A 26,613-nucleotide genomic window follows, 5' to 3' on the forward strand; every position below is an offset into this window, starting at 1 on the left:
GATTTCTGTTAAGACTCTGGCTCTTAGGGATCTTTTATCTTCCTTGCCAAAGTATTTGTTCCTGTATAATTGTATCATCAAATACTTATCGCAACGTTTTGTATGCTTTACTTCTGTATTAATGACTGCATTAACTAAGTAGGAGGTTGGCTGATTCAAACACTGACCAAGCCTTAATTTCAGTATTGTGGCTCCTTGACGTCTGGGTTGTGTTGCTCTGTGGTTCAAAGGATGTGTCCTATATATTTGACCATGGCATAGGAGATGATTAAATTCCCTCCCTTATAAAGCTGAACAGCCATGAATGAATCACAATTTCAGACACTGATATATAAACATAGACAGTAAGATCGAAACAAATCAGGTAGTTCAATAGTGATCCAGCAGCGCAGTATGCCAAAGCCTTTTCAACAGGAACTGATACACGTTCAACTATGACTAATGAAAAGGAAACTGATTCACTGTGACATTCATGAAGATGAGGCCAAAGTGGGATTCAGGTCTGACGTACATTTAATACTGGGCAGAACTACATAATCCACAAGACTGTTTCACTTAATTCCTAACAGGCTGTGCTTATGCTTTCTCTTTACTACAGCAGTGAAAGAAGCCATCCAGGGTACTGACCAGTAGTTTTAACAAACACAGAAGCCTAACCAGTTAGCTAAAAGTAGTGAATACATGGTTAGCTAACACTAGGAAATAGGAACTCAAAAGTAACAGAATTTTCCTATATTTATTTACATATTTTTTTCTCAGTGTAGCTGAGATTCATTCATATGATGTAGATGTCATTTCACTGAAGATCTTACGCCACTTTTAATCTAAACAGTAAAGCACAAGAATACTCCTCAAAGGAAAGCAATGGTTTGCTATTATATGTTTAGGTAAAAGCTATCTGGGTTGAACCAAAGCGTTAGATCTCTGTTCAGTTTCTACTCAGTGATAATCTCAGTAACTGCACCTTAGAGCTCACAAAAAGGATTTCTCTACTGAGTAATCAGAAAATGATAAGAAAAATCCAGTGATAGTGCTTGGAAGGAAAAGGAAATGTAGGAAGTTTTGCTATTGAAATTGATTTTTTCAAATTCACTCTTTTATTAGAAAAAGCAGAAAAACAGATAAAAGAGTTTTTTTTAAAGGTCAAATGATATGGTCATTTGAGCTGATATAAAAAAAATATGGCATAAAAACCTTGAAGTTTAGTCGGCTTTTTCTGAATGGCCCTGCATGGTTAAATCTTTAACCCAATCAGGCTGGTTTGGTTTTTGTATAATGGTTCAATATCACACTACAAATGTTTCAGAACAACTTGTGAGGCATTACAAGTTGTCATCTTAGTGTTTTCTACCTTTAAAATTAGGGATCACTCCACACTCCTCTCCAGTGGTGTTGGCTTTAAATCACCTCATTAATCTGCTTCCTTTGCTGAAGATGTCCGACCAGGCTGCCCCCATTAGGTAAAATCCATTATACACGGCCCTGGTGAGATGGAACACACAGAGGAAACAATTTGTGTGCGACTGTCTTCATGCAAGTGTGTGTGTGTGTGTGTGTGCGCGCTCCCAGTTGCCCTGTTGCGCACGTAAATTTAAATGAGGGCCACGCTGACAGCCGTGATTTCTCAGAAAAGACCTTAGAGGGTCATTTACCTGCATGTACAGCTTGTTTATGTGAGGCCTGGTGTTGTCCCTCTGCTTCCTTAAGTGGATTTTCACTGATGAGCACCAATGAGAATGCATGTATCTGTGTTTGTGTGTGTGCGTGTGCATGCACGGGTCTGTGCTGTAACCTCGGTATGATGTGAATCAGCTTCCATTCATCCTCGAGTTATTTTCAGCCTTAATGAAACACCTGAGACCAGTCGCCAACCCCATATCTTTACAAGCATTCATAAAACCCATAACTAAGGGATAATAAGCTACGGTGGGCCATTCAGTTGCACTCCTATGCACACATACTATAATGTAATTGCTTGCATTGCTGATCATTTGTCCTATTTACCTATCAATACATTTTAGACATTTTATGCTTGCATGCCCAGTTTTAAGCCAAATTGTGCACCTTCATAACTGATATTTTTCAAGTATTTTAACATTTAAGAGTGTGTAGTTTTCAAAATAAGAGCCAATTTAACAGGCAAATACATGCGATTACTGCAGAAATAACTGTTGAATGTAATCATTTAGCTAGTTTAGCTCTATTACAAGATCTCAGAAAGCTAAAACATCAGTATATGAGTACCAGCCTGATGTGTGTTTCTGTGGCTTCTTCTCATCCATTCAGTTTGTAGCTCCTAATATATTTATATTTATATATTTTTTTAAATTTGTGTCTTTTCAGAGATCAGGACCCAGTTAGTGGAGCAGCAGAAATGTCTGGACCAGCAGACAGAAATGCGGGTCCAGCTCCTGCAGGACCTCCAGGATTTCTTCAGGAAGAAGGCGGAGATTGAGATGGAGTACTCCAGAAACCTCGAGAAGCTGGCCGAACGCTTCATGGCAAAGACTCGCAGCACTAAAGATCACCAGCAATACAAGTGAGAGGAAACTGTCTTGATGTTTGTCTGGCGTCATTGTGTTTCCTATATAACATGGGTCCAATAATAACCTTTAACTGTTGCTCTGTAACTCTAAGCTTTTCTAGATTTTTACATGACAGGTATGGATGTAACAGATCTCTAAATTAATCAGATCAGGCATTGGCTAGTTCACCAACCAGGGAGTTTTTCTATTGGTGTTACCTGGCCTCATTCTTTATTTACATCCTAGAAATGGTCATACAAAAAAAAAGTCCAAAATCATCAGCTTCCTACAATGTGTGTACGGCCAGATTTGTTCTTATCACTGTGCATTATTGGTGAATCAGAATTACTCTAAATATACAGGTCCAGGTTGTTTTAACAGAGAAATCTGCATTGTTAAAGCAAAAAGAGCAAGACAAGGTCTAACTAAAGAAAAACCGTATAGTGTCGGAGGAGGAATTTGAAAAGGTACATCTTTCCAGTGTGTTTCGTGACAATTTGTACTGGTGAAGTGTTGCCTGTATGAATGTGTAGAACCATGTAGTGTTTTATATTAATATATTGAGAATATTACATCATTGTAGCAGGGGAGTTTCTTGAATAATCCATCTTGACTTTTCATTTTTAATTTCTGTTTGTGAGACAATAGACACAAACCTAAGTAATGAGGGCAAAGTGCTGTGAATGTCATCATAAGGACATATTAGAAGTTATCTAGTGGGTGGGGTATTATTTTGATACAGTTCCTAAATATATTCTAAAATTGTCAAAGCTATTATAAAACGGATTAGAGTTAAGATCTTTGACAGTCTCTGTACTGTATTTTGGATATTTGGATATATTTAGTTCTCAAGGAGTATTTTTGTTTGGTATCTACCCTTAAACAAAAATACCAAAGTGTAGTGAGAAGAAAAACTGTTTGCTTTCATTCTGTTTGTCTTCTTTCTGGCTCTGTCCTCCTCCCTCTTCTTCCGCTGCATTTATTGTGCATCGGTTTGTCTCGGAGGCTTTTTGATCGATTTTGACACAGTTAAGTATGGTGTGCTTTTTGGCCTTATTACATCGTAGGAGGTGGCTCATGGAAAAAGCAGACATTAGCATATCGTTTGAACTTGTGGTGGAGCAAAAATAAAATGTATGTTCGTCCTCGCTGTCTGCAAATAGCCCCTGCTCTCTGTCTGAAGTTCCAATGGCTCTAGCAGCTGTGTGTGCCCATGTGTGTAACCAGTGAGAAGACTCTGGTATGGCGCTCTGTGGTTTTCATTGTATGATGTACAGTCTGGTCACTTCATTCACAGGGTAAACATTTGGCATCTGCCTAGGAGCATATTTCTTAAGTAAATATAAGACGTTTGAATAACATTAAGAATTCTCCTGTGGGTTTTAAATCATGTGGCCCATATTTTTGTGTTCACATAAACACACGTACAGTAAGGCTTCAGTATTCTCCAGGCTGTTTTCATTGGACAAATTTGTCTGTGGTGTGAAAAACTGTTTTTATTCTGTCTGTGGCATGATGTCCATTTTTATTAGCGATGCACTGGTTCTATTAGCAAAAGCCAAGGTGTCGAAATAGTGTTTGCAAATACTAGGTAATAACGTAATATTTGTTTTAAGGGTGTAGGGGTTCGTTGGTCTCGTATCAGACAACACCAAGCTCTGCTTAAATACTATTTATTTAACTTTGTAGCAAATACATGCCTCAGAGAATATTAATTTACTGAAATAAGTATCTACATCTTTTACCTAAATTATTTGCAGTAATCACGTTTCAGCTGAGTGTGAGAGTTACTTGGTTCCTGCATGCTGGTTTTAAAGTTTTGCTACTTTTATATTTTCCTGCTCTTACTGCAAGTGTAGATTTGACCACAATGCAGTTAGTTCAAAAAATATTGAAGACATAAAAAGAAAAGTTGTGTTGAGTGTGAAAGGCTTTCAAACTGTTGACCCTTTGCGGTTTGCTTCCTCTATGCTGTTAGCTCTCCTGCTAGCAGTTGCTGCACTGCTGCTGCCAGCTAGCACAGTAACCACAGAACAACTGAAGTGACCTGATGGCCCCATAAATCTGACCTTTGTCACTGATACACCATCCAGCTCTTCGAGTCAGGACTGGACAGAGATTGTTTCCAAATATTAGGTACATCACTAGTTTTGAAATGAACCTGGGGGGGGATTGGTGAAATCGAGCAGCGAGTTAAGGTCTTAGTTAAACAGTATTAGAAGCTGGTCAGTGACCCTTCTGATAGTTGGTGAGTGGTTGCTAGCGTGAAATTGGTCGCAGAGAGGTATATGGTGCTGCACCAAAAACCTCCTTGTGATTGTGAAGTGAAGACACTTGCAAACTACTCGCCAAGTCCTAGTGAAACTCTGAAAAATGCAGCACAAACCAGAAATAGTGAAAGTTCACTTTCAAGGCACAACATTTACAACAGTATATGCTTCACTTTTCAGTTGCACTACAGCACAGAACATAAATGGCAAATGCTGGCGGACAAATTGACATATTTCATGCAAATTACAGGTGACTGTGGCAGTCTGCTGGTGATCAAACCAATCACAACACCTTCTTTATGACCATTCTCACCTTGCAACAGCCAGCAGCCACTCACCAACCAGTTGGGAAATGCAGATTTCCCTAGTAATTGGGAAAGCCAGATGTTCACTGACCACTGACTGAGGGCTAAGGCAGGCTATGGAACATCCACAATGGCAGATCAGTTCATCTACATAAGTCGCTTTAGCCTGCCTACAGCCGCTGACACCTGCAAGCCACTTTATAACCCACCATCATCCCAGCTCCACCTGCTATGCTGTAATGAGTAATGATCAATAACACGTCGTTTACACTGATGCCTACTCCATTATGAGCTGCTGATGCTTCAGATCTAGCTTTTGGTAGGCAGGGAGCCATATTGCCAAACTCAAACTTGTGCTTATTTTGACTGTAGTGCTCCTGGCTGAACTATCATCCTTTAATCAGCAGCTACATCTAAGAACTGGTCAAGACCAGCTATATTCACAAAGGGTTGGCAATGAAGCAGTATTGTTGAGTCTGGTTTGCGTAACAGATTTTGAGATAAGCTGTCAAGATGTCATTCTTTTTAGTCAAAAATGCATTAATATACAGCATTTTTGACATATTCAGTTTCTTTGGAAAGTTCCCTTGTAGACAGCTTCATGCCTCATCTCATGGGTATTTGTTTTAGTTGCCTCAGGGAAATGGGGCAAAACACAGGTGGTGGTTGATGCTATGCTTCTGTGATCCCATACCCCCTTCGTATAAACCATGTTTCTGTGAAGCTATAAAGTCACGGTGCCACAATTTCCTTCCACCAGTCTGCAAACATTGCCATGTGTGATTGTGTTTGACGAGACTAAACCTAGTTTTCTGCTGTTGGAAGGCAGCTATGTTGTTCTTGAACCATTTACGTGTTACCATAAAGTTCTCAAGCTATTCCAAGCTACGAAAAAGTTTTGACACAGTAGGAGTTCAGTCTTTCTCGGGGGTGAAATGAAGTCTGTGCACATCTGAAAGCACAGACTTTGTGCGACCTGTGGGAGTATTGCAGTTGCTCGCTGCTGGAGAGAAATGCTTCTTGCTTCGGGGGGTGCCCTGTACTGAGCTGAGCTATACCTGTGGAGTCTACAGAGACTGCAGTAGAGGTCTGCTGAACTCTAAAGTAAAGGTTTTCTGAAGGCCTAACGCAAAATAAGTGTAATTTTTAAAGTAATAGTGCTCGTTTCTGTTTCTCAAAATACTTCAGCATAACAAAAGAGATAACAATATAATAAATATGTGAATATAACGTCTTACAGGCATCATTACTTTTGAACATTATGTAGTTTAGTGTTTTTCTAAGCTGCTCCCTGTTCTGCTGTTGAATTAGTTTGAATTCTGAGACTCTTGTTGTCCAAGAGAACTTCTGTTTTGCAGTTAACTACGAAGAGATCATTGTGTAGTTCTGTTTTTAGGTTTTGTTCTTCAGCCTTCATTATAGAAGTAAATGCAGTGCACAGCATTGGAAAAAATTGTCCCAATTAAACGTAATAATTAGCAGCTATAAAGTCAAATTAGGAAACTTTAGAGAACACATGCTGTTAAGCATGTAGTTTTATTTTGGTCTAAGCAAAAGTGTAATAGATCCGAAAACTTTCAGGGCTTTAAGTGTCCAGGATGTTAGGCAAGGCTGCAGTGAAGCAGACAGCAGCAGCTTCTGAATGCGGCACATCAGTATCGAAAGTGAACGGGCATTAGGACACTCCAGAGACACCAGTTTAGTTTTGGGTTTTTTGTGGGGGGGATCTTCTTGAAAGAAAACAAAATTACAGTGCTGTCCACTGCAGCTCTCTGTGGGAGAGCCATCCATTTGTGTTTCAGCGGCTGTTTGCAGAACACACACAAATGAACAAATATGGGCAAACACTCTCTTCTCTCTCTCCCCCAGTCTTTCTTAAACACACACATGCAAACAACCAGATACTGTATTATGCAAGGTTTGTTCAGGGAGGGGACGTGGAATCGGAGAGCAAAAGAATAACTGAAATATTTATGTAGCATCAGCCACAACTGGGATTGTCTTAAATATGCTGCTTTTATCTCAAATTAAGCCGCTGGTTAGAGGACTTCCTCACTTTGTCTCAGAGGATTAGCAGAAGGTGTGGAAAACGTCGTGGCTGCTTAGTCTGTATAATGCCACACATAACTACCTGCTGTCTAGGGAAAACTGCTGACGCATTCTCATTTGATTAAGTTCAACTTTGTTGGGATTCTTTCACAGGACCAGTGATGAAGAAAATGGTGTATTTCCTGTGGTCATTATGAGCCTTTGGCATTCTGGTGCTTCCTTTTAAAATGTAAACGTGTACTCCAAGAAGCAGAAAGGCTGCACCACGAGTCATCTTCGGTTGGTGCTGGAGATTTGTGCAATTTAAAGTGAAACGTTTTGGGGTTTTTGTTGTGTGTTTTTTTTTTTTTTTTTTTTAATCAGTGTGGCACTAGACAACTTTGCTATTTTGCCATTTCTATTGATAAGACCTTCTGTTTAAATACTGTACATACTGAATTGGTATCCTTCATTTTTAGTGTCATCCTGCTGTATGAGAGTGCAAGTATGGTGACATTGTTCCTCTGTCCTCCCCCACCCCTCTCCTACACACTAGTTCCTCTTTTCATACCTGTGTTTGAGTCTTGTGGGGAGTCCTGTCTATCTGTCACTATTCTGTCTGACCCAGTTCCTGCCCTGGCTGAGGGGGAAATGATGACAGTGAGAGACTTTCCTGCCATTATATGTGGGGTTAGCAACTCCCAGGGGGTTATGTCGTCACAGCCTGTGTGGGTTTCCCACTTGTTTTTGTGCCTGTCCTCTTTATAATTTGTGAACGAGCTGACCTACTAAATCAAACTTTTTTTTTTTAACAAATTGATTTAATTTGATAACATATGCTACACTGTTACTTATGCTACGTTATTCTTTAAATGTCTCAGATTTAATCCTATTTCATGTGAAAGATGGGTGACGTTTTTGTTGGATGCCCTGGATTTTATTAGCCATGTGCACATAGGTTACAGATTTACCTTTGGTGTTAAATTAGGTTAAACTTCTCATAGTTGGGAGTAATGCTGTCCTACTTCACACAGTACAGTGATTTTTTTTTTTTTTTTTTTTTCCAGCCAGAGGAGTCAATTTACCAGTATTAAATTGTTTAGTGGCTTGTGGCGTTTTATGCCTAGCTTCTTGTCAGTGACCTACAGAACATTATTCATCTGGACCTGAGAACATGAGTGAATAAACACAAACTAGTACTGTTCCCACATGTCTGGATTGAGTGCTGTAGAATGGATCTGATACATAATGCAGAAAGGATTTCTATAGTAATTGCTCTTTGACAGATGGTGAGTGATGCCGTCAAGCAGAGTTACTGCTTGAGTAAGTGTGAGTGTGAGAATCTATATTTTTCTCCGCGTGTAAAAGTTATTTATACACAAAAATTTGATTAAAATGTGTATTTGTGCTAAATGGCTCATTTTAATTTATACTTTTACTTAGACCATGACTTCACATGGTGCTGTGAGGGAAGGTACAGTGAACTAACTTGCAATGAAGGGCGCATTCACAGGGCCGACGTCAGGGACAGCTGAGGAAAGCAAATCAGGGAACTAATGTATTAAAATGATATGCCGCTGCTTTGTGATGCCACCATTATCACAGGCAATGTATTGCAATACTATAGTCTTAAAATGTAGTTATTTTATGATTCCCAACCATACTGGACATGTTATCATGTTTATCTGGTTTCTTTGAAAAATGAATGCCCTTGGATGTTTTTCATGACTGCGTAGTTGTCTTCCTGTTTTTGCTTCACCTCAGGAAACATTTCAGCTGTTTGGAATGTTTGCATCAGTTGTTCATTCGCTTCATTTTTGCTCACCAAGCAGATGCTGTGCCAATGTTGAAGGCTAGGTCAGGGCTGGGCAACTTTGCCAAGTGCAAAGTTTCACCTGTTGCGTTGACAAATGTTGTCCGTCTTTGCAAACTCAGAGAGGTGCAGAGGCGAGTCTCCATATGGTTCCTGAAAGACTTGACCCAAGACCCAGTTTTCAGATCTCTCCCAAGCGCACACACATGTGCACAAGCATGCACACTTATATTCTGTGTCACTTTTTTGCAGGCAGGAGGAATGTTATAGATTAACCCAGAGGAAGTCCGCTTGCGGGCCACTGCTTACACAGGGCCCCAGCTCACTCTGGTCTGGACAATGTCCTACAGTTAGCCTGGCTGCAGGCAGCACACAGCGCAGGAAACGCCTCTCTGACTTCTGTATTTTTATTTGAATTCTTTTCTATTATTATCCACTATTCTGCAGCTTCTCTTCTTTTCCTTGTCTTTCTTGTTCTTTTTGCAGTTTTACAACATATACATGGCTTCTTTAACACCAGTCTACAGCATGTATTTATAGTCTTAGGCACACTCTTCCCTGGTTTTAGAAAATCATTTTTGCTCAGAGCATTGTAGCTCTGCCCTAAAAATGTCACTGATATTTCCAAGTTAGCTGTGTAGTCCTTGTAATATTTGGAGAACCTTTTTGGCCCAGAGCCGGTGGTACATGGGACATTTAACGCCCTGGGACTCCTGTGATGAATCTGTCTTCTGCTTTAGTGACGAGCACTGGTGCTCTTGAGGTTTTTTATGGGTGCTCTTGAGGTTTTTGTAAACATCCTGCTTGTCACGATCTCCTACATTTAGAAAAAAAAAAGAGGAAATGCTGTCTAAACCAGCCAGCAGTTGCCAATAGGAAAATGTTCAGATGAATGATACAGATACAGATATTTTGTACAGGCCTGCAAGTTTATTTTGATAATAATATTGATGTATGAAATTGTTTTGGGGGCAAATAGATCTTTCTATACAAAGAATGTCTCATTTAGCTCCTGAATTTAAACAGCAGCACAACAGCTTGGCTTGGAAGTAATGGGTGGTTAACAGTGTCGTCTGAATGAGCCACATTTCAGTCATTTTGTTGTCTAGCAAAAAAAAAAAAAAAAGATAACTGCTTTAATGGGAATTTTGTTGCATTAAAATACAACGAAAAACCCAAAAGACTTTAGGTTGCACCAATTATTCTAAAACAATATAAATAGTAAATCCTCTTTAATTCTGTAAAATGGTTAATTTTACTCCATGATACGTACAGTCTGGCACAAACGCTAACCTAGAAATACCCCCGTTATAACCATTACTTTATAATGTTTGTAATTTTCATTCCCAAATTGATCTGACCTCTATTTCCATTGGTTTATTCAGGAAAGACCAGAATCTGCTGTCACCAGTCAACTGTTGGTACCTGCTGCTGAACCAGGTGAGGAGGGAGAGTAAGGACCACGCAACACTGAGTGACATCTACCTCAACAATGTCATCATGAGGTTCATGCAGATCAGCGAGGACTCTACACGGCTACTCAAGAAGGTGAGGGCAGAAAATGCAAAGTAGTTTTTAGAGTTGAGGCGGTACACACACACACACACACACACACACACACACACACACACACACACACACACACACACACTGTAGAATGGAAATAAGGTGGCATCTGCTTTTCACACCTAAAAATGACTTTTGAGTCTTTATTCGTGCTATAAGAATTGCAGCAGGTATTTTTCATTTAGTTTTCATTCATTTTCTTTATGGTTTAAAGGGGAAAACTTGTTTGTTTGTTTTTTTTAACACAAAGAAAATCAGCACAAATTTTTTTTTTGCAAATTTGCAGGAATTCATGGCACTTTTCGGCCTTGTTTATCGTACAACTGTATAACAAAACCTTTGTTCTTGATCTTTAACACAAATTACATTTTATAAGTTAATAAATTAGTATTTTTCTCTGCATCACCGTTTCCTGGTCTATTTAAATCCTCATAGTCTCATTTTGACTGCTTTTGAAGGTTTTTTGTTCATTATACTGATGTTTGACCTCTGCTAGAAATGGGTCACATGTGCCTTTTTCTTTGATCAACAAAACACCCAAAGTCACCACTAACACGATCCAGATTTTTCATAGCGGTCACATTGGGCAGCAGTGTCTCCAGGCACTCATGTTATATAAACAATCTTTCACTTTTAATGCATCCATTCATTCAAAAACAGTGTATATTTAGTCGCATGATATGCGGGATATATATTCAGCATTGCGTTTGATGGTATGACCGTCTGTGGCGCTCCCGTGGTTTCGTTTTGTGAATTAAGAGTAATGCGCTGGGAGCTCGGTCACCAGTCTTTCAGATTCAGAACATCTTCGGTCTCTCATGGTTTTATGACCAAAACCAATCTGCTGCATTTTCTACCACAAAGCTGACGACTCCCTAACAGATTATGAGCTCCTATGTTGCAGGAGTCACATGAACTCACCGCAAACCTAAATTACAAAGTGTCTTTTCTTCAGAGGAGTGCCTTTTTGTCATTTTAGCTTGCACAACCTTTTCATCCTTTCTCTTTTTTTGCTCCACTTTCTTGCAAACCTCCAAGATCTTATCTGTTTAAAAAGAAGGAAACATTTATTTTTTTTAATTTGGTCTTCAAAGCAGTATGATTTTTTGGGGGTTTTTTTTAAATGATTGCCTTGAACCCCCAGCAGACCCACAGGAAGCTGCAACACTCATTTCCCTTTAAAGGGTTCTGGTTCTACTAACAAGGCCAGATGTGAAACAGACAGTATTTTCTCAAAGCTTCGTCTTGTTGCAAATACTGGGGGAAAAAGAGCCGCTATAATTTTAAAACAAGAATAATCATGAAAACTATTTATATATAATTATGACTTTAATCCATTTCAATGTGCTGGCAACTTCTTTGTTTTCATCAAGCCACAGGCAGCAATCAACCACCCAGCCCTGAGCGTAAAATAAACTTAATCAGCTCAGGGTCGAAAATGTGTTGATATTTATTACAAATAAGAGCATATAAAATGTGTGATTTCCGTTTCTCAGCATCACTGCAGAGCTTCTCAATATCAGAGCTCTAAGAAGTCACTTTAATATTCATGCAGGACTGCAGGGTGTCATCAGTTAGGAAACAGCGATGTTTGGACTTCATGTAGTTGATGTCTGAGAAAACCTGCTCGCATGTGGATCCAAAGATGGACAAATACGGAGATAAATTTGTCTCAAAAGGGTTGCAAATGCACACAATATGATCCACATGTGTAAGCTAAGCTTTGCAAATGTGTACAGTGAACTTTTGTGGACTCTCACGTGCGTGCTTCAATCCACACACAAAACAAATGACTACCACGTAAAACTATTTTACAGATGCAAACATCCAAACCTGAATAAATACTAATCATTTACGCACGATCTATAAAGTTCAGCTTCACGAAGGCAATTATTTTCACTTTCAAAAAGCCTTCTGTGTATACAGAGTCTAAACCTACACGTAACATCACTCAACCCTCTCTTAAATACGTGTGGGCGAGCACCTGATACGCACAGATCACGTCACGCAGGGAAGGTTATGCCTGTAACATTTAACATTTTCTTATTTTAGCCACAGCGAGTGAAAGAGCCACGCGTCGCGGACCTCTGTCCTGGCTTAACTTACTTTCACGATCATAATGATAGACTACTTTGAATGATGATACATATTTTTAGTGCAGCTCAGAAAGCATTTTGCTAAATCCTCACAAACTGTGGAATAGTGCAGTCCTGTCATTACTCCACCTGCATCCCCATTACTCCTGTGGAATCTGCAGTATCTAGACACTTTATAGACTGTCCTTTTACAGTTGGCATTTACTTTGTGTATCCAGGTGACATTGCGCAGACAAGAAGCAGTCTGATGGGAGGTCCCAGCTCATTGGAGACCCGAGACACAGCTCACACTCTAATTAAAGCTTCCCCGAGCCTTTGATCTCAGCAGAGCTTCAATAACGAGGCACAAACAACAGAGAAGTCCCCCATGTTACGTGGACTCCCTCACAGCTTTGAGGAGACAGCTGTACTGTTGTCATCCTTCCACCACATCAAAGACCCGTGTTTATATTTCCTTGTATGTTCAGGTTTCATGCTGCGAGGTGCCGCAGCGGAGGAGGGACCCCATAGTGGCCATATTGTCTTCGTCAACATCCTCTGGTTGAACTGTTTGCTGTTCGGCGTGTGCATTTATTTCTTTAGTTCTGCACTGTGGTCACTTAAAAAGAAACCACGGCTTTCTTTAGAAGCACCACATCTTTTCTTTTTTTTCTTTCTTTCTTTCTTTCTTTTTTTTTTTTTTTTTTTGTTGTTTTTTTTGTTTTAAACGCAAGACTCGAGTAGTGGGCTTTTTCTGTCTTTATGCTTGGAAAGATCTTCTCACATGCATCAAGTTTTCATTATTCATACAACTGGCTCTTTGTTTTGCTCTGCCCTGTTTTATTCATGAAAGTGATATTCTGTGGCAGCAGCTACATGGTGGATTTCCTAGAGCTTGAGGCACTTTTGAACTTAAAGCAACACATAAGTTTACAAAAAGGTTATTGAAATAATTCAAGCTGAATCTATTTAGCCGATTTGGTGTAACAAAAAAAGTGTAATATCCCAAAATCCAGTACCAGCACCTCAAATACGGTGCTTAAAAAATTCATTAGTCCACCACTCAATGTTAATTCAGGGCAGCTGTGGAGTAAACCTAACAGTAGCGGTAATTACCAAATTCATTTTTATGTTTCTGTAATAGTTAATCTACCAGTATGTGCAAACACTTTAATCAAAATAATATTTTTAATGCTAAAATAAAATTATTGATGTTATCAATGAATTTTTAAATTTACTCTTTTACAAAAAGCTGAAAAAAATTGTAAAAGATGCCAAATTAAAGCTATTTATGTTCAGTAATTTCATTCCTGAGCAGAAAACTTAGTGTTGGTGGTTAAATGTTATGCATCATTGAATTTGTGACTTCTCAGAGACGTCCACTGTGCCGGTGTTCTGACAAACCATCCTACTTTGGCAAACCGTTCATCGTACGTAGTTTATGCATATTTCTGCTGTCACACAAGAATTTCAGCAGAAATGTAAGTATGTAGGACAGTTTGCCACTTAACTTTACCCATCAGAGTATGCTTCTAGTTTATATTCACAAAAATAGGACGGTTTGCCACTAATTTTGTGTTGTGCGTATGCACAGCACATGCACAGAAACAACCGGTAGGATGGATTCCCAGAACACCGGCTCAAATTTTTGTATAAAACATGAATTTAGTTTGTTATTTATTGTGCAAATAAGAATGCAACGTTTAGTTTTAAACACTTTAAAAATCTGTCAAAAATGATTTTTGTTTTTTTTAATCACAAGGGAAACAGCGGGACTAACCCGAATTTAACCATGTGAACCAATAATTACAGTTACTCTTACAGAGGCTGACATTTTGTAAAGGGTTAAATATTTGTGTCATTTGGTCAAATCCCAAGTTACAGTCGGAAGACACTCTAATCTACACACGGGCCCTGCAGGGTATACAACTGCCATCGCTATACCATGATTAATGTCAGTGGCAATATGAAACCCACCACTCCCTAAGTGCTGCCATGGTTTCTTCTCTCTGGGTTTGTTTCATCTTTCTAATGTGGTTGGAATACAGATGGTATGAAGTTGAAAGGGAAAACCCATTTGTAGGATCCTTTTAATGAATTGGACTGAATTGGAAACCCCCCAGCTGAGATTCCTTTAAGCAGGAAGGGGAAAAAGTTGTGCAAATTAAATCAGCGACATGGGTTACACAACACAGCTTCGCTAAACAACCAAAATTCAAAACCTCGTGCTATGTGTAGCTTTTTCTGGTAAAAGGCAGTCGTGATTGTAAATGTAATTTACTATCATCTCCCTCACATCCAAAACACACACACACACACACACACACACACACACATACATTCTTTCTTGCACATCTTGTGATCTCTAAGAAGGCTTTTCATTGAGCTCTGGATCACTTCCCAGCCTCCTCAATGGGGAAGAACTGATGTGTGTTAGATCTGACAGATAGTCAAAGGTCCTGTCCATGGAACTGATGCTTGCTAATGGATTTTCCCACAGGGGAAGGTCTGTGTCTTTACAATCGTGTGAATTTACATTTAAGAGGCAGTTTACTGAGTATTGATAAACCCAAGGACCAGGTGATCGTATAATTCACTAAAAAATGTAAGACTGCTTAGTAACATCCTTATCTACACTCAACTGTCAAACATGCCTGAGGTTTCCTCTTGCTGAGTTTGTTTCTCCTGGGCTCTGGTTATCTGATTACCTCTCGATTAACTAAAGAGCTACAAATCGGGGAAATGACAGACCAGGTGGTGGTTAGGTAGGTGTTGCAGATCAGTCAGGTCACCTAGCGTGACTCTATAATTTCAGACACCAGCCTAGCAGCCAGTGACTGCGAGCGTAATCCTCTTTGCTGTCTGTTAACATACTTGGACACTGTACAGCTTTACCTGTGTGCAACGTGAAGAACAAGAGTCACAGACTGTGAAAATCTGTGTACAAACACTCGCAGTCTTGCTGCGGTTCAGGTCGGTTGCATATGCACAGTTCAGTTATAGCCAAAAACTGGTGGTGTTTCGTGCAAGCATGATCATATCTGAGAACTCACTTGGATCGATGATGCGTTTAACGACATCTTGTGTCACAAGTAATAAACAACTACGACACAATATATTGCATTGTAAAAATAAATGCATCCAATTAACTTTGCTTCAGTTTATCTCTTTATGAATTGTATCCTGCGGCTAAAACTGGCAGACTGACTACTTTTAGTCTTATTCAGTAAAATATAAAAACAGCTTTAAGACGACTCACAATCTACAATGCTTTCGGTGGGTTTTTTGTATCTAAATTCATGTTTTCTTCCCAAAAACATTGTGCACATCCAAACAGGTTTAGCTACATAACTAATTTGCTTGGCTTCAGACTGTTGCCAATGCAACAGTCTGAAGCCAGCAGCAGGAATGTGCATCTTGTTGCTCGTGAACTCGCCCCAAATTTACCCTCACTCCTAAAATCATTGTGCTACCTTTTTTCAAAAACTCCAAAAGCCCCCTTTCATATTAAATTTAGTTTTTATTTCAGCGTTATGGCTCTTAAAAAGACTACAATGCCCTCTACATCTTTATCAGAAAATAAATCCCCACTCTCTTACTACAGGAGGTGGCTTAATACCCACTCAGAAAGCTTGTCCATCAAATCGCTGTGAGTGGCTCCCACAATGAGTTTTGTCTGAGGATAATTGGGTTAGATATAGACCTGGTGCACAGGCCAAGGTTGTAACATCATCCAGGTGGCAACACTATAGTGGAGAGATCAAAAATTCATTGTCATGACTCATAATCTCATAAACATCTGATACACTATATGAGTCAGTGTGAAAGAAATATGGAAGCTTCACTGTTAAATTAATAGTAAAGGCCTCTCTAAATCCATCACACCATCACTGTTAAACTGTATCCCACAACCATCAGATGCATTAATGTGGGCGTGTGTGTGATAGCATTACTGAGTCAGCTTTGTGGCGTGGCTGATTGAGTTAACATATTTGGAAGAAATCTTTTACATTCAGGCGTAGAGGCCAGATAATGTGTTGAGCATGTGGACGCTGAAACTCTAGCGGTGTTCGATGATTTAAGTGGAAAAGCTAGCATGACACCGGCACCACTTTCACACACAAAAGCCTGTATTTGACACAGTATTAGAAATGCACTCATCTGTTTTGTATGTGCACCATTAACAGTAGAGAATGGTTTCACCTCAGTGTCTGGTCACTTATATTAAATCTGATATAGAACGAACAGTGGGCATTTGCTGAAAAGATTTGTGACGCTGCAGTTTACTAATGGTTGTTCCCACAGTGCTTATAATGTGTTGTCTTTAAAGGGGAACTACCTAGATCGAACATGCATTTCTTGTGTGATAATCAGGATTTCTTTGTATTGCTCTTATTGTTTTTCCTTTTTGCATTTCTTTTACAGAGCAAAGAAATAGCCTTTCAGCTCCAGGAAGACTTAATGAAAGTCCTCAATGAGCTATACACAGTAAGTAGTAATGACTGCTATTTTTCAGTAATGCACTTGAATGCATTCATCTTGGCTGTGGTTGAGACAAGTTTATAGCATTGAGCTCAATAATTTCTTACTGTCTATAACAGCTTGATGTCTTTAACCCTGAAACTGGAAGATATCTGATGGATTCTAAATGAAACATTCAAGCAAATGTATTGCAAACAAAGTACAGGAAAAGTCGCATTTCTTTGCACCACAAAAGCATAAAACTGTGCCCTTTACTCTCATAAATCAACCATTCAAGGCTACAAAGTTTCATCTCTGTGTTTGCTTGACTCATTACAGTTCATATTCTGTTTCTAATGGCTTTCATCAGCCAGTTTTATTTTATTTTTGCAAAGTCACACTGGGAGGTCTGAGCCAAATAGCAGCTTGCTCCCTATCATTCTTTATTTCTCTCAGTAGCTGACATCAGAGACAGACAGAAAACCTGGGAAAAGCTCAGGTTGCATTACACGCAATAAAGGTCAGCAGTCAAAATGAGAACCATTGTAATTATGCTATATGTGCCCAAGACTACTAGCTTGCAGGTTGCACTCTATATGTATTTTAAGATACCAAACCATGGCTCTAAACCTGCGAACCCACAGGTTAAAATTTCATCCCAGTAGGTCAGTGAAATTTTACCAAGCTGTCAAACTGGTGCATCACACAGGCTGCACATGTGCAGTGTAGTTTCTAACCCTTTTCATTTGTAACATTAGCAGCCTCTGTGTACCTCTGACCCTGCTGGTTACTATCAGCTCTGCTAGTCCTTTGTATTTAATGCCTCACAGAAGCCATGGATATGCAAACCCTTAAAAAGTAAAATGAAAGGATCAAGTTAATGTTTGATATTTATTAAATATTGTGTAGCTTATGTACCATAGCGTGAGTAGCATTTCATAAATAACAACAAACCTAAGGTTTAAAGCTTATGAAATGGAATTCAGTAATACTGTTCATGTGTGTGTGATTTTGTGGTTTTAGTTGCTTTTCCTGACGTATTGTCACCTTGCATGTACGGTGATGTAGCAACAAGTCAAATCAGTTGTTCTGCCTTCCCAGAACATTCACTGAAGAGCAGTTCAGTTTGCTTATAGAGTCTCCAGTTACTCACCATGAAGGACTGAAGTTGGTTACACTTCCCGTGTGTGTAAAGGGGCAGACCAGCCCTTTCTCCTCCAAACACAACAACGTGTTACCCTAGAGCTTAATGTGTGTCACTCTCACCACAGTCCACGCTGTAGATTTGGCCTGCTTTAACCCCAGTGGGAGGACACACGTGAGCACACGCGCGCGCACACAGGGTAGCTGTTGCATCAGACAGCCGCAGTCCCAATGTCGGCCACCGCCACTGAAATAACAGGTCTCGTCCGCGTCTAAATGTGTCCCTCTAAAAAAAGCGGTAAAGTAAACACAGCAGTGGCAGACTCCAGACCATTAAGTGAGGAGTACGCGGACCAAGGTCACTCACCCATCTCTAAACTGGTTCCAGTTAAGCCAACCCCACCAAAGACGAAGGGCTCCAGACAAACCAGGCTTTGCTCTGCTGTTCCACTCGTACAGAAATAACTCACATTGGGGGAAAGATGTTTAGATTTTGAATGGGTGAGTCTCTATTTGTACTAAAGCTGAGGTTTTGTGCAGACAAATGTATTTCATACACAGGTTGTGGAGCTGTAATTTGCAGGAGTCGGTTCATTCCAGGTTAAACCGCTCTATGCTCTGTATTGCTGCCTTGGACGTTTGAATATAATTTTTGCCCTTCTACTTAGTTCAGTAGTTTTGGCCGACCGCCACGAACCATCAGCTCAGATCTCATTTCCTCTCCTCTTCATTTTCACCTGTTTTGTTTCTCCTTCCTCCAAATGCTTCCCTAATGTCTTCATTTTCATGGATGTGTGGGGTTGAGTGGCCTATTCTGCTTTTAGACTTCACAATGACATCATGAATTTGTTTCAGTTTTCCTCTTACCATGCCAGTGAGTCATCATTATTTTCCTATGAGTCCACTGTCTGTTTATCATCTATGTTAATAAGACTTTTATCATCTCCCAGCTCTCTTGTAAAGTTTGGAGAGTTCATTATTTGTATTTTGTAGTTAACCTGCTACTTGCAGCTGAGTCACTGCCTAATGGATCCATGGAGTACTGTGAGGAACACACGACTCCTTATTCCGAGGAGGATGATTCAGGCTTTAGGAAGTAGCTCTAATCAGCAGGTCACTATCAGCGTAATAAACTTCTGCTGTATTACGTTGTTACAGTGTAATGGCAAAACTGGGGATGACTTCAGCTTAAATGTGATTATAGCTTTAAGAAAAAGAAACTATTTTGAAGTTTATGCTACATGACAAATGGACATGAAGCCAGAGCCAAATACCATCTAAGTAAAAAGCTGAATTGAAAGTCTAAAAATAGTCCTCTTGAAAACTTCCTAAGTGCATCTTTTTTGTTAAGTGTCCCTCAAAAACAAAAAAGACTTTTTGATTTGTGGTTTAGCACAAGAAGAACTGTGAGCGATGAGTGCTTTGACATGAGTTGAATCGATAGGTGATAAATGAGTGAGTCCGAAGATGGAAGCCTTATTTGCGGGTTAGGTCACGGTTACAAAGGTGGGTTATTCTGATCTTTGACCCCACAGAAACTAACCCAAGGCCCACAGGCTGTTGCCTTTTTTGTTTTTTCTGGTCTTGAAATAAAATAATGCCTTTTCTTTTCTGTCCAGGTGATGAAGACGTATCACATGTACCACTCGGAGAGCATCAGCGCTGAGAGCAAGCTGAAGGAGGCTGAGAAGCAAGAAGAAAAGCAGATTGGCAGGGCTGATCCTGTCTTCAGCATTCGAATGGAGGAAAAATACCAGAGGCGCAGCTCTGTGAAGAAAATTGAGAAGATGAAAGAGAAGGTAAGATGCCAGGTGTTAAAGGCAGTAAAAGCCAGTAATTGCGCTATAAAAGACAAAAAAATAACTGTTCAGTATTGAAAAAGTTATCGGAGTTAAGGAAAAGGCTCACCCAGGCTTTGTTTTCTTAGAACAGGCCTGTCTGTTAAATCTCTGTGGCAAATGATTAAAGTCCAGGCAACTGATTTTTTATAACACAAGTTTTCCAGGAATGCTTTTGGGAAGTCTTAAAATATGAGTGATCTGGAGTGTGAATCAGAGCCTAGTGCAGTGGTCAGCGCATGTTGACTAACAGCCTCATGCTTGTCTGCTGAAGAGGAAGTGCAAGTTAAAAACTTCTGTCCCACACTGAGGTGTCCAAGTTGAAACCAAGGCCACAGCCTGGTTTTAGTTTATTTTTTCCATACTTTTCCATACTTGTTCCTTTTTATGCCAGAATGTAACTTATTTATCCTCTAACGTTGCCTAAAATGTTTTGTTTTGACAGTAATCTAGTCCCAGCACTGTGACTCGCAGTGCGTGCGGAGACATGAAAACATAATCACTTGTCAAAAGGCAAATCTTCACTCATTAAATTCACCGTCTCGCTCGCTCTGTTGTTGTCTGTTTCTCATTCTTGCTTCTAATTCTCTCATCAGCGTCAAGCCAAGTACTCCGAGAACAAGCTGAAGTCGATCAAAGCGCGGAACGAGTACCTGCTGACGCTGGAAGCCACAAACTCATCCGTTTACAAATACTACATCCACGACTTGTCGGACTTAATTGATGTAAGTATGAAACCACAGGATTTTGGCAGTCGTGTTGTGAGCCAGCTTCTTCTTCTTCTGCAAACACTTTTTTGCCTCAAGTGAGATTGAGGAAAATATTAATAATCAGAACACACACGTTTTAAGAGGTGACCCAAAATATGTTTTGTTTTGTTTTGTTTTGTTACTTTCCAATGCAGATTTTAGGAGACACTGATACTGGTTGGTACATATGATGATGATGATGTATTTTCCCAGAATAATTTTATTTTTGGCAATTAAATGTCTATTCACAATTAATCAAAAGCATTGTTGCGCAACAACAGAACTCAACCTGCACTGCAGATGTCTCTGCATTCATTTTTGGCCTCCTGAAATTTTCTTTGGCTGATGCAGATTAAACTGCCAAAATGGTATTTAACATACTGATTTATTGTCCAAACAATCAGTGTGTGCATCAATTCTTTTATTTGTCCTGAAAAACAATGCCAGGAATACGCACCAAATCAGTACTATTGTTGTTAAGTTGATAATAAGTGTGCTCCACCACAGTAACGGTGTGGATAGGTTATTTAATGATACCAGGCTGCTTTAGGATAGTTCGATTATGGAGATGATTACCCAACCTTACTCACTACTTCACCCTTTTTTATAGACATTGGCCCCCCACCCTCTCCAATCCCAAAAAAGATTTTCTCATCTTTGTTTGAGCTTCTTATGCAGAAGACCAATTACTGCTCAGGGGCTTTTTCTCTGACCTTCAGAAGAAAGACTGATGACTTTAGCAGCTGTGCTTAATGTAAGAGTTCTGGACACTAGACTGTGGGATGGAAATTATAGTGCAGGACCAAATTAAAGCAGCTTTATTAACTTTGGTGACGAAAGCTATTCTTTCCTCCTACCATACTCTATCATTATTGAAATCCTATGTATAATATTTAGTTATACATTCTGTAACAGCTATTTTTCACATGTTTCAGATTGGTTGAATAAAGGGGGCTTTTTTATATTAAAGATGATTGTTACGTAAGCTGATCATGTTGTTTTGCTTTGTTTTGCTTTATACAATACAGATATATATATATATGACTTATTCACAGTTTTATTACCTGGATCATTTCTTTTTTCTTTCTTTTTTTTTGAGAGACAGATAAACTTACTGCACCACTTTCTGTCGCGTTTCTAAGGAAACAGGAGACGGCTGGGATTTTGGCAAGTGTTTGGGTTTTTATATTCCAGACAGGACTGAAGGAGAGAAGAGAGAGAAATGCAACCTCTATTCAGCAGCATGCTGTGCGCTGAAATTACCCCTCTCCCTGCTTTGCTCAGAAGCCTTCACATCTCACCAGGGTGTGTGTGTGTGTACGTGTGTACGTGTGTGTGTGTGTGTGTGTGTGTGTGTGTGTGTACGTGATTGTGTGAGAGATGCTCTCTGCGTGAGTTTGTGTGCAGGCTCACAAGCATTTGTTTATTGATGAAGAGACTTTTTATAGTGAAAAACAAAGTGAACAAGCAGGCTGGTTGTAGCATCGTGTTTGACAGTTGTTCAGGCCATTTTGTGTTTCTCTGCGTGGAACTCTCGGTGGGTGCTGTTGTTAGAAGTGACCTTGGCAAATCAGATCCCGGAGGTACCGCTCGAGTCGTGCAACACAGAGGCAATACTTTTGGCTCAGAAGATGATGTCATTTAGTCTATTTTTTAACCATGAAATGTAGCCAGTTATTGGTCATTTATTTTTCCATATAAAATTGAGAGTTGGTCTTCACTTTTAACAAGAAGAATTTAAAAAAAAATTTTTTTTATTCCATTCATGGTTTATAATTTACAGCATCTAAATAAAAATAAGCACAGCAAAATATTAGTAACACAAATTCACTCTTTGTTGGTATTACACACCAGGTCTGTGCAAATAAACTACTTTCTCTGCTTGTCATTGGTTTGCTATTGCTACTATCGCTAAGGGTGGCCTTTTCACTTTCATCGAGTGCTCCTTTGCATCACAGTCTGGATTTACAGAAACCACTTTGAAATGCATTTATCACACTTGGAATCAACTGCAGGCCTCTTTATCTGCTTAACATGTGAAGAAATAACCAACGTGGCTAAGTAACAATAATCTTTGGGTGAATTATTCAGTTACTTTTTTGCCAAAGGTTGAGTGTAAAGTTGATGAATAATAACAACTAAATGATTTTGTTTAACCCCCTTAAATTAAAGCTGAAAGTCTAAACTTCATAATAATCAGCCATAATTGATAAAAGCCATTTACTAATCTGCCTTTTTTTCTTTCTTTTTTTTCCATCCAGTGCTGTGATTTGGGATACCATGCCAGTCTGAATCGTGCCCTGCGGACTTACCTGTCTGCCGAATACAACTTGGAGACGTCACGCCACGAGGGTCTTGACATCATTGAAAATGCAGTGGACAGTTTAGATCCACGAAGTGACCGACAGAGGTTCATGGAGATGTACCCTACGGCCTTCTGTCCACCAGCAAAATTTGAGTTCCAGCCTCACATGGGAGACGAAGTATGTGGTGCAGCTGGATTATATCTAATAAGTGGTGCAAATATACCGAATACCTTTGAGCTTAATTTTGAAAAATAAAAATATCTCAGCCTTAACAAGGTCAGATATTCAGTGGCTTAAGTGCAGCTTTTTATTGCGTATGGGCTGCTGGATCGGGTTTTATGGGGTACTGAAATTAACAAATCATGTGTTATTACTTCCCCTGAAGTCATGAAGCTCAACATGTGTTAGGGATTTTACTGTTTGGCTGGCACTCTGCTGATAGCGTGTCTGTTTACTAGCTGTTTTTGCGTCGGTGTCTGCATTCATTTGGGAGAAGTCACTGTGGTTTGCCTTGCAATTGGAAAAAGAATTTGGATGCCTACATCCTGTTTAAATTTAGAGCTTACGTGACCTTGTTCCTCTGATAGCTTGAAATTTCAGGTTCTTGGTCAGTGATGCTGTGATTTGTCTGTTTTTCCAGGTATGTCAGATCTCAGTGCAGCCACCAGTGAATGGGGAGCTTATACTGAGGTTCCAGCAGCTGCAGTCTCGCATTGCTACTCTGAAGATTGAAAATGAAGAGGTAAAATGGGGGCAAGAAAAATGGAAATCGCAATCCGGGTGTTTGTGTTGCAGGGGATTTAGTTGCATCAAACATGTCTCAGTTTTGTTGTCTGCCTGAGATTTGGCAGCTTTATGTGTTTATTTGTTGGATGCACGGTGCTGACAGTGAATTAAAGATACTCAGCAAAGTTAACTTTAGCCAGAAGTCATCCAAGGTGAGATAAAAAGTAGTTATAGATGAGCTGTGTTACAAACTGTGTTTTTTCTTCTTGCTCATGCCCTGAAGGTAGTCTCTGAAATCCTCTCTGTGAAGCCTGTCTTTTTGCTCCCACCTGTGCTGCATTGACATTGTAGGTGCTTCTTTGCTTCTCAGGCTCTTTTGTTTTAATGCATCTGCAGCATGCTTGAGTAAATTTACATTTTGTTTTCTTGAAAATGGAGAAGAAAGGCTTTTTGTTGGTTCAGAGTGCAGTCACCTCCATCGGGCTGTTACTTTGTATCACGTCTGACCTGCTTCTCCTTTCTGCTTCTCTCCCTCCACATCGCTGCACTTTCTTCTTTTATCCTTTTACAAAGACGCACACAGGAGCAGGCCTCACATCTGCATTCATCATGATTTTATATTCCCTTTGATCAGATTGTCAAATCTTTAGTTAAACAGACGTCTAAACTATACGTCTACAGGAATGAACTATGAGTGCAGAATAACAGTATGTGCGGCTTATTTGAATATGCTAAATATGAAACTTTAATGACTGACTGTGTGTGTGTGTGTGTGTGTGTGTGTGTGTGTGTGTGTGTGTATACACATATACCCCACATCATTAGAAGAAAATATCAGTCAGTCAATGGTGAAAATGATCCTCAGTCACAGCTTACTTACTGTGACTCAGATTGTGGTGTTTCATGCAGTATAACCAGACAAGTCTGAGTCCTGTTGGCATCATCACAGTTCGTCTGCAGTACGTATAGTGTTTAATCAACTGTGCATATACTTGTGACTGTGTGTGTGGTTGAAAAGCCCCGGTTGCTTCATGCCCTTGTCCTCCTGCCTCGCTGAAGCGGATGTCCTGGTGGGTCAAAATTGGAGGGCGCCGCTGCCTCATGTTAGGATCACCAGATGGCCTCTCTTCCTGGGCATGACGTGCCAGATACATCCTTGGAAAATGAACTTTCTAAGCACTGTGGCGACCTACAAGCTTGACTGTTAAACGTACAAGGGAGAAGGAGCGTCTGTCTTTATCTGGACAGGAAAAACTACAGGGCAGTGCTTCATAGAGAAGTGCAGCTGCTTCCTCAAACCTCTTTGGCTCCCGTGAAGTGGTGAAAGAAAACATTGCTGAATAATTTACTCTGTATTGGCGCTGGATAGAATGCAACACAGGGAGAAGGACGCTGGATTTCACTTTTATTTAGGCGTAGGGCTTAGCATAATCCTGCTGGATTTCTTTCATCAAAAAAGTCATTTCTCTAAGGACATAATTTCATTTCTCCTCATCAGTCAGTCGGGGTGATTTGTCTTTTTGCAGACTTAATAATCTGCCCATTTAGATCTCATTTGCCTCTGCATGACCCAGTGCTCACACAGACTAATTTTCCTCCTCTGATTTCTGTCGTCTTCTCCTGCAAATACACAAGCACACTTAATGGTTATTCTCAAGATGTTTCACACTAAACCCTGGCAATCTAACAGCATCATCTTTGCAGGGAGTGTTTGTTTTTCCTCCAGATAAATATCAAGGAAGCACATCAAAGCCTGTGTGTGTGCTCATAGCGGAAGATCAGCAAATTACACACTTACTGTACTGCAGGGTCTGTTGAAAGCTGTGGACAGTCTGACTTCTGATGACGGATGTAGGATTAACTAGGAGTGGTGCGCTTCCCTGCAGAATAAACCTTTATTCCACTTTTTTGCAACTGGAATTATTTTTTGCTTTTAACAGTGCTGAAGTTAAGTGCAGTTTAGATAATGTTGGCTACTTGCTTACTTTTGAAATGTCCATATCAAACTATAGAGAACACTTGATTTATGGTTTATAATTTACGGATTAACACACATATCCACCGAGTCTCTCTAAGAGCTCTGCTGTAACTGAGCCCTGCACCGAACACTGGTAACTATCCGTCTGCTGAATAATAGATAAACTCAACAACTTTTTCACTAGGAGCAGTTCTATCACACATGCATGGCTCTTGTCTTCATGATGACAGCTGGGCCTCTCGCCTCCATGGTGCCACTCTGAATGAGGCTGCCAGGAACACGGGGAGAGGGAACTCAAACACACTCAGAGTGTAACCAACAACTGCATGTTAGAAGTTACCTGTCATTGTGTGAATTTGCCTTTTTAGTCATTTGAAAGGTTCACTTTACTGAATCTAGCATTTCATGTTCCGTGCGTGCGTGTCTGCGTGTTTCCTTTCCTTCATGAAAGGTGGGATAACTCTGTAACTACATCCATTCTGTGTGCCCGAGCATGTGTGTCAGCGCCGTAATTCATCACAGCAACACATGAAAGCTGAAAAGTCTTCTTTGGTTTTCAGGGCGACTCTTTTTTTTCTTCTTCTTTGAAGGTGAAATGAGTCACGGGTCAGGCAGTTTAAAAGAAACAAGCCACAGTTGTCTCAGTGTGTATAATTGTTACACGAGGAATTCGCCTTGTTCTTTCATTACCTCTGAGGTTGCGCTCACTAAATAACTGACAAATGGGGTCACTACCTTTTGAGTTGGGGTCATTCTGATCATTAAGGATAATCAAGAGGAATTTCAGCTGCATTACTTTCAGGGTCCCATTGACCTGTTCGTTCCCCCCC

General features: G+C 39.9%; 1 protein-coding gene and 1 long non-coding RNA gene across 8 annotated transcripts in view; one reads left to right on the forward strand and one right to left on the reverse strand.

Moving 5' to 3' along the window:
- srgap1a (SLIT-ROBO Rho GTPase activating protein 1a) overlaps window positions 1-26,613 on the forward strand; it is a 74,811-nt gene that overhangs the window by 23,509 nt on the left and 24,689 nt on the right. For all 7 annotated transcript variants that reach the window (XM_019361881.2, XM_005471086.4, XM_019361880.2 and 4 more), the window contains exons 2-8: window positions 2,344-2,539; window positions 10,327-10,489; window positions 17,008-17,070; window positions 19,806-19,985; window positions 20,621-20,749; window positions 23,035-23,256; window positions 23,720-23,821. In XM_019361881.2, the coding sequence (XP_019217426.1) occupies window positions 2,344-2,539; window positions 10,327-10,489; window positions 17,008-17,070; window positions 19,806-19,985; window positions 20,621-20,749; window positions 23,035-23,256; window positions 23,720-23,821 (1,055 nt within the window). The remainder of the gene's footprint in view (window positions 1-2,343; window positions 2,540-10,326; window positions 10,490-17,007; window positions 17,071-19,805; window positions 19,986-20,620; window positions 20,750-23,034; window positions 23,257-23,719; window positions 23,822-26,613) is intronic.
- Window positions 1,421-18,504, reverse strand: LOC112847265 (uncharacterized). Its single transcript, XR_003220695.1, has 2 exons — window positions 18,197-18,504; window positions 1,421-1,482 (listed from the first exon to the last, which is right to left on the reverse strand). It is a non-coding gene; the product is annotated as an uncharacterized LOC112847265 (long non-coding RNA).

The sequence above is a fragment of the Oreochromis niloticus genome, linkage group LG7 (genome assembly GCF_001858045.2).
Source record: "Oreochromis niloticus isolate F11D_XX linkage group LG7, O_niloticus_UMD_NMBU, whole genome shotgun sequence".
Taxonomy (NCBI): Eukaryota; Metazoa; Chordata; class Actinopteri; order Cichliformes; family Cichlidae; genus Oreochromis; species Oreochromis niloticus.